This window comes from Pyrgilauda ruficollis, unplaced genomic scaffold (assembly GCF_017590135.1).
Source record: "Pyrgilauda ruficollis isolate IOZ18807 unplaced genomic scaffold, ASM1759013v1 scaffold204, whole genome shotgun sequence".
In the NCBI taxonomy this organism is placed as follows: domain Eukaryota; kingdom Metazoa; phylum Chordata; class Aves; order Passeriformes; family Passeridae; genus Pyrgilauda; species Pyrgilauda ruficollis.
Window position 1 is genome coordinate 34,606 of NW_024519652.1, and position 7,358 is coordinate 41,963.

The 7,358-nt window shown below is 44.2% G+C and overlaps 2 protein-coding genes across 6 annotated transcripts in view; one reads left to right on the plus strand and one right to left on the minus strand.

Annotated features, from left to right (window-relative positions):
• Nucleotides 1-100: 100 nt before the first annotated feature.
• Nucleotides 101-4,139, minus strand: ATP5PF (ATP synthase peripheral stalk subunit F6). 3 transcript variants are annotated; one of them, XM_041467280.1, is made up of 4 exons: nucleotides 4,005-4,139; nucleotides 3,222-3,413; nucleotides 1,829-1,953; nucleotides 101-224 (listed from the first exon to the last, which is right to left on the minus strand). In XM_041467280.1, the coding sequence occupies exons 2-4, from the start codon at nucleotides 3,389-3,391 to the stop codon at nucleotides 196-198; spliced, it is 324 nt and encodes a 107-aa protein (XP_041323214.1). In that variant the 5' UTR covers nucleotides 3,392-3,413; nucleotides 4,005-4,139; the 3' UTR covers nucleotides 101-195. The 3 variants fall into 3 exon arrangements, with proteins under 3 accessions (XP_041323214.1, XP_041323213.1, XP_041323212.1); XM_041467279.1 differs by lacking the exon at nucleotides 4,005-4,139 and adding an exon at nucleotides 3,806-3,893; XM_041467278.1 differs by lacking the exon at nucleotides 4,005-4,139 and adding an exon at nucleotides 3,741-3,880.
• Nucleotides 4,140-4,144: 5 nt separating this feature from the next.
• GABPA (GA binding protein transcription factor subunit alpha) overlaps nucleotides 4,145-7,358 on the plus strand; it is a 29,831-nt gene continuing 26,617 nt past the window's right edge. For all 3 annotated transcript variants that reach the window (XM_041467271.1, XM_041467272.1, XM_041467273.1), the window contains exon 1: nucleotides 4,145-4,283. The gene's annotated coding sequence lies outside the window, so the exon portion shown is untranslated. The remainder of the gene's footprint in view (nucleotides 4,284-7,358) is intronic.

Below are 7,358 nucleotides of genomic sequence, written 5' to 3' on the forward strand. Positions count from 1 at the left end.
CACTGAGCGGCACTACTCAGCTGCCTCTATCATGTAGGAGTTGATGATGACAGCCAGCTACACTCACCATGCAGTTAAGAGCTTCTTCACACCACTGAAATCAAACTGAAGCATTACATTTATTAAATTACAACTGGTGCCATGTTCAGCAACTCCATGGCTGTACATTGCTGTTTGGTGTAAAAGCTGCTGAGATCACTTTGGAGTCTCCTCAAACTTGGGCTCTACAGGAGGAATGGGAGAGAGAAAATTCTTATTAGTCTCTTTTTTTAACATCTTCAAACACCACAATTAATTTGTAATTCAAAGAAAACTAACCATTACATGGGCAATCTAAAGCAGTACATTGCAGTCTACACCCCCACTGACTGATTAAATGTGGGCATCAGTAAACAGTAACTAGGCTGGGGACAGGTCTTTTTCACTTTGCAGGAGTTATGTATAAAGGCTAAGCCTCAGTGATATTCTGCCTAAACAGCTTTTAGTGACACCTGGGATAGGGGAGAAGACAGCAGAGAAACTGAAGAAGTCAACCAGAATGTTACTGGAAGAGTATTTCCAACATAGCTCTAATAACAAGTAATCTCTCTTCTCTCCCTTTCATTAGTTATCATCAGTGTATATTAACAGAAATGAGCGCACAACTTAACTCAACTCAGCAAGATACTCTCCACATGCACTGACCAAGGAGTTCCTGATGTCAAAGGTACAGGCTCACAAAGGTTAGGGCTTTGGGCACTTGGGCTGCTAATGCCTGCTGTTGTTAATACGAAGTCTGAGAGGCAAGGGTCAGCTTATAGTGAGCATCCCTAAGGTAAAAAAATTTATGTTCCTACTCATATAATTACAATTTGAAACCTAATTGAGATTAGATCAAGGATAGGCAACAGTGGCAAAAGAACAAAGTAATGTTGTGTCTGTGCTATGCTCTGTCCCTATGGTCCACAAATTCTTTTTCCTTACAAAAACAAGTAAAATTTTAATATGCATAGTTTCACATATGACACAGAAATAAAACTGAATGTAGAGAAACTACATCCTTAAAATTGTGTAAAAATAAAACAGAAAAACCATAGATCCTACTTTACAGGTACTCTGCACCTGACACCAATTTTACCCAACTGAAATACCACCAAAACCCAAAACATTTTCAGGTGTGTTCCAAGTCTAAATGAGAATTCTCAGACAGTCTGATCAGAACTACAATTTACTGACTATGGTTGCTTGGCCTTGGCTGGCTGCCAGATACCCACCAAGCATTATGCTATCTGCCCTTTCCCTTCCACACTAAAACAAACTTAGAGCAGTTAAACAGAAGTCATATCCAAATAGCTGAAGAAAAAAGGAATATAATTTAGCCAAAAATAACAGTAAGGAAGTTAAGTCCTATGTTCATTTTCTGAAATCAGTGGCTTTCCAGAGGAGCTTACAAAATCAAAAAAAGTCACAGTTTGGATGATGCTAAGACTAACTGATATTCACATTATAGTCTGCTGATCTTTTTGGCAAGATGAGAAAAATACAGAACCTAGGCTATTTCTATTTGAGCTCTTTCTTTAGGTGTCTGAAGGACAATTAAGATAGCCTGATCTGACTGTAAGTTTTGTTAATCATTAGTATAATGAAGACCACACCTCTGCTAGAAAAGGCAAATAATCAAAATAGGAGTCACATGGAAACCGATGTGAACTGTGCAAAAGCGTAAGATTCCCAGAGGGCATTTTACACAAAATTAATGGTACAAATATAAACTAAAGCGGAATTTAAGAAACCTGTGAGTGAACGTGTCTCTACTTGCAATTAGAGTTCAGTAAGATTGTTAACTCACCCTCAAATTTAAATTCCGGAAACTTGGTGAGATCTCCCTCACCATACGCGCGTTGAAGTCTTGCAAGGGATTCATTCATATCTTTTTGAAACTCAGGTCCTGCATCAACAGGCCCTCCAGCTTGCCTAATAAACATTAAAAGTTGTAATTAACAACTCAGTTCTAATATTCACATGGAAAATTCTACGTTTTCAAGCCCATTTATAAATTAAAACCTTTCTAACAGCCAGCCAAAGGAAGTAATTTAAAATATTTCCAAAACACAGGATATGACACCTTAGGGCCTCCTTACCTTACACACAAACAAGATTCTCAGGGTGAAGGTTTTCTGCTGTCAGTGATGAAAATCCAACTACCAGGATGAAAATCCAAGCCTTTCGAGACAAAACGTGGTCTCGTGAGGCAAAACCACTGATGAGTATGGAGGCTCTCTGGGCTTTTAGTTTTGTTTGTTCCAGGTGTGAATTCCTAACAAAACTGCGATTTGCACCTCTTCCCAGTTAGTAAAGCTTAACTGTTCTTGCGAAGAGAATGCATTTTGAATGCTAAAGAAGCAAAAATCCCCTCCACAACAGGAGCTTCTTGGGATTCAAGCATCAGATAACTAAAATAGTAACTCTTCAGATTGCCAGCACTCAGTTGTACCAGCACATGATCCATGCTTACAATTGGTAAAACCACCAAATACCTACCTCCCTACACAGATGGGTTTGCAGGTAGGGATAGACACATCTTCTACCAGCAGAGCTAAGAAGCATCTTAATTCCTTCCCAGGAATACTTCCCAAGAATAAATTACACAGGTTTACTATGGTTTTCGTTTCCTGGCCAGCAGTTCATTCAAACGTTACAATAATCTAAGATTCCATTTGAAGGAACTGCTTATTAACTTAAGATGTTAAATGGACCATCCTGATAATTCCATTAATTCTCAATTGGTTTTGGAGGCTATTTCCATTCAGCTTCTGGGAACAAGACTACAGAATAACTGTTCTCCCCATCCAAAAAAAAAAAAGAAAAAAAAAGGTTTGTTTAGCTTTTTCCCCCTATTTATAAAGCATGTAGATGGGTAAAAATTAAGATACCAGTACATTCATGCAACGTGCAAGACACCTCAACTGTGTGGCGTAACTGCCCAAGAAGAATGGCATCAGATTTTTTCTTTTTTAAGGGAAAGAAATTGGTATTTTATATTAGATATGCAAAAACAACCTTTCCCACTAGGGAAACCATAAGTGTTGCAAGAAAACACACCATAAATATTTACAGACCAGCCTAGAGAATATCAAACTGTGAAAAATCAAACACTTCAGATTTGATGTTTTTATGTCAAAATCAACATATTTTCCCCTTTTGCCACTAGTCCCCACCTTAAGACAATTTCCTTTACTTACTTGCTCTTGGTGTTGTACTCTCTGATCTTGTCCAAGAAGAGCTTCTGGACCGGGTCGAGTTCTTTTGCCTTGTTGAAGACAATCGCAGAGAGCCCAATGTTCCTGCGCAGGTGAATGGACACAGCAGAGTGGAAAAGGGAGGAAAGCCGCAAGATCTGTCGCAGGATCATGATGGCACTACTACTTTAACCACTAACAAAACACGAAAGCAGAAATAAAGGATTAGTCACAGCGATATAATAAATGCATTAAAAAAGCAGGAAAAAATAGCTTGGAGCTGAAATCAGAAAAGTATTTAAAAGCTATTTCCTTTAAGATATTAAGATAAATACATAAAAAGAAAGAAAAATGTACTCTGGAGCTGAACTTTAAAGCAGAGAGGTATTCAAAGGTTATTTAAAACAGTGTGGGGGGGAGGGGAAATTCCAGCAAACACCGAGTGCGAGGGCACCGTGATCCCACGGCTGCAGCTCCGCGGCCCGTTCGCTACGGAACCGCGCCACAACAACCCAGACAAACCGTGAATTCCGCTCTCCGCGTTGTTTAAGCAAGAAAAAAGGTGACAGCTTCAACCCCAGAGTCACCTTGGCCGAACCACTGCCTCCGCTCTGCCCCGCCGCCCTCGCAGTGCGCGCCGGGAACCACCACCCCTCACCCCTCACCCACCACACACCCCCCTGCCCCCCGCGGCTCCCCCATCCGCACACACAGCCTGGCCCCGCTTAGCGCCCGCCGGGTCCGGCGGCAGCGCGGGAAGAGCCCCGGGAAGAGCCCAGCACGCACCGTAGCCGCACAGAGCCGCTCCCAAGTGAGGGAAAGAGGCTCAGGGCCTTCCGGAGCCGCGAGAGCCGCCGGGAGTCGTAGTTCGTGCGGGGGCGCGGCGGTGTCGCGCGCTTCCCCGCGCTGGGCCTGCGCGCCGCCCCGACTTTGGCGCAGCCCGCTCCTGGACCCGCTGCTGGAGCCGGTCCTGGACCCGGAGCTGGGGGAGTTCCTGGGCGCGGACAGACGGCGGGACGTGTCAGTGCGGCGGGCGAGCGGACGCACGGACGGTGGCGGCGGCGGGTGAGAGCAGCGCGGCCCGGCCTGGCCCGGCCCGGCCCGGCCCGTGTTTTGTTTCCGTTTCTCGCCCGGTGGCTCCGCGGTCCCATTTCCGTTTCGGGTTCAAACAACGACATGGAAGAGCCGCGGGAAGCGGGACCCGCGGGGAGGTGGCGCCTTGGCCGTGGCGGGGCAGGGCCCCTGGGATCGGGAATGGAGTGCTCCCGCCGCGGGGCTCGCGAGGCCTCCCCGGCCCGTGAAAAGTCATCCCCGCGTGTAAAAACCTTGTTCTGGCTGGAAACGTAACAGGATGTGTGACGTCTTGGGGTTCTCCCCTTGCAGTGGTGAGGAGCCCCTCGAGTGATGTGTGCAGTTCTGCGCCGCTCTTTCTGAGAAAGACATTAGAGGGGCTGGGGCGAGTCGAAAGGCAGCGGAGTTGGGAGAGGGTCTGGAGCGCAAGGCTGGTGAGGAGGAGCTGGGGGGACTCACCTCAGGGAAAAGGAGGCCCGGGAAGGATCCTCTGTTCACAATTCCCAGAGAGGAGATTGCAGCCAGATGGGGGTCGGGCTTTGCTCTTCCGCAAACCAGTAATAAAGAGTCTTAAGCTGTGCCAGGGGAGGTTTAGGTTGGACCGTAAGAGGAATTTCTTCACTGAAGGGGTGATTAGACATTGGAACAGGCAGCCCAGGGAGGTGGTGGAATCACAATCCCTGGAGGTGTTAAAGACTGGATGTGGCACTTCGTGGCCTGGTCTAGTTGACATGGTGTTCAGTCATGATGATTTTGAAGGTCTTTTCCAAGCTAATTGATCCCATGGTCTTGCATAGTTTGCTTCCTAATGTTTGGCCAGGTATGTGGTGCACAGCCACAGCTCCCAGTTTGGCTTTATTTTCTCACTTCAGGCTGTTGATAGGGAAGTTAAACACATCAAATCTGGTGTGATTTTCCCCTACCCTATTCAGTGCTCCTCTGTCTCCATCATAAAACTGAACTGGCTCATGAGTTGTAAAAGCTGATCTGTAAAGGACAGGCTATCTGCTTTGTTAGCTGCTTTGTGTTGGTATCTATAATTTGCATAATATGGATGGATAGGAACCATGTGCTGCACACACCAGAGCTTCTCTGGGGCACAAATAACTCCAGTGACTGGGCTTCAGTATCAGCTGATTATGTGTAGGAGCTCCAGAACTGGACCCCATCTCACAATTACCTGGTGGAATAGCAAACAGTTCTACTCATAGAGATTGTGCCCATTTCACAGTGGGCTCATTCCTTGCTTAACTCCTTGTGTTCTGGGGAAAAGATAGATCTTAGAGCAGGGGGACTACTCTTCTTACTGTAAAAGATACCAGAGTAGCACTGGGCTGTCACATGGGAAAAAGGCTCTGTTGACATACTTTTTGTATGTTAGTGGGGGGTCAGCTTTCTTCTTGGCTAACAGGTAAGTCTTAGGTCTTGTTAGGTTGAAGGAAAAAGTACAAACAAGCAGAAATCAGTAGGCTGAATCTTCCAGGAATCAACCACAGGTTTTATGTTGCTTTGAACCAGTGCTGCTGTTGAAGTGTTCCTGCCTCATGAAGCCTCCAGGCAAGCCAGGCTCCTTGAGCCTTCTTGTCTCTCAGTAGCCTTCAGGGAAGGGGCAGGCAGTTCAGTCCCATCTGAACCTGTATTCACTTACAAACTGCATCATCCTGCAGGAGCAAACTGCTAGACTTCATGTGAAATGTTTATATTGTAAGAAATCTCTTTATGCTAGTATAGGGAAGGCTGAGTAATTTTCCCCTTTAGGCTTCTATGAACTTTAATGAGTTTATGTGTTTACATTATGTTGTTATTCTTTATACCCATCTCCCTTCTTTGTATCTGTGCTCAGCGGGACCATCTTTCTTCCTCTTTGTGCACCTGCTCTTTGTGCCTGGGTTCCTCTTTCCTGGCCCTCCAGGGATCCAGAAATACAGCAAAGCCTGAGAGATTCAACCATGAACTGCCTTTGAAGAAGGAGTGAACAGTTACTAGTCCCAGCTGCCAGTTTGGAGTCCAATCCATAGGGACTTCTAAATGCCTTAACTAATTCTGTGCTACTGCTACTGCTACTGTGGGCAGTAATATTTTCTCACTGTGCATTTAGCCATATTGAATAATTTGTGCCAGAAAACTATCAAGGTGGTTAGTTCTTTCTGTAAGTTTGCACTGTTTTCTCAGTAAATAACATATGAATATGTCAAAAAACAGAAATCCCAGCCTAATCCCATTGTGACCTTACTGGTAAACTCTCTCTTCATCACAAAAAAGACAATTGACCTTTGTTTTGTGTTTTTAATGATTGCTGATACAGAAAAGACATTCACCTCTTTTTTATCAAATCAGTTTGCTTCTTTGGGAGTTTTCAGCAAGAGACATTGCTCAAATCTTGCATTTGAAATATTTTTTAACAGTCTGACAGATCACCTGTAACCATGTGGGTGTCAGGGCATTCAGATACTTAAGCCTGTCTGCATTCTTCAGAACCTGTGTTTCAGTCTGTCCCATTTATCGTGAGAATAACACACCAGATTAAGTGATACTGGAATTGGATTCCTGGGGCCCTATTCAGTGGACACTACACTGGCCCTTTGGAGATTTTCACAGAGCCAGACCTGCCAACAGGTTCTGGGTTTGCTTCTAGTGGTGAGATGTTGATCAGGTGGTTTTTTACTTCCTAACCTTGGTAGTTTCTTACAGAATGAACCACATGGAGCACTTGATTTCATGGCAGCTGATCTTACAAAATAGTTTTTGAAGGAGATGATGAGTACTTTGAATTTCTTTAGACAGTTTACATAGCAGCTGTAAAACATAGTTGGTACTATGGCTTCTGAGAAGTTTTAAAGATTAATGCATATCTTTATTATCTTGTCATCAGAAGATACTCTTGCTAACAGCTGGGTTCGGGATAGAGTAGTACCTGGGAAAGGGTGATTCCAGGATGGAAACCTTGACCTCTTCTATTTTGGATATTTAAATAGTAGTAATGTTTTGCTTTTTTCCCAGAGGGTTTTTTTTGTTTGTTTGTTTGTTTGTTTTTTTGTTTGTTTTTTTTTTTTTTTTTTTTTTTTTTTT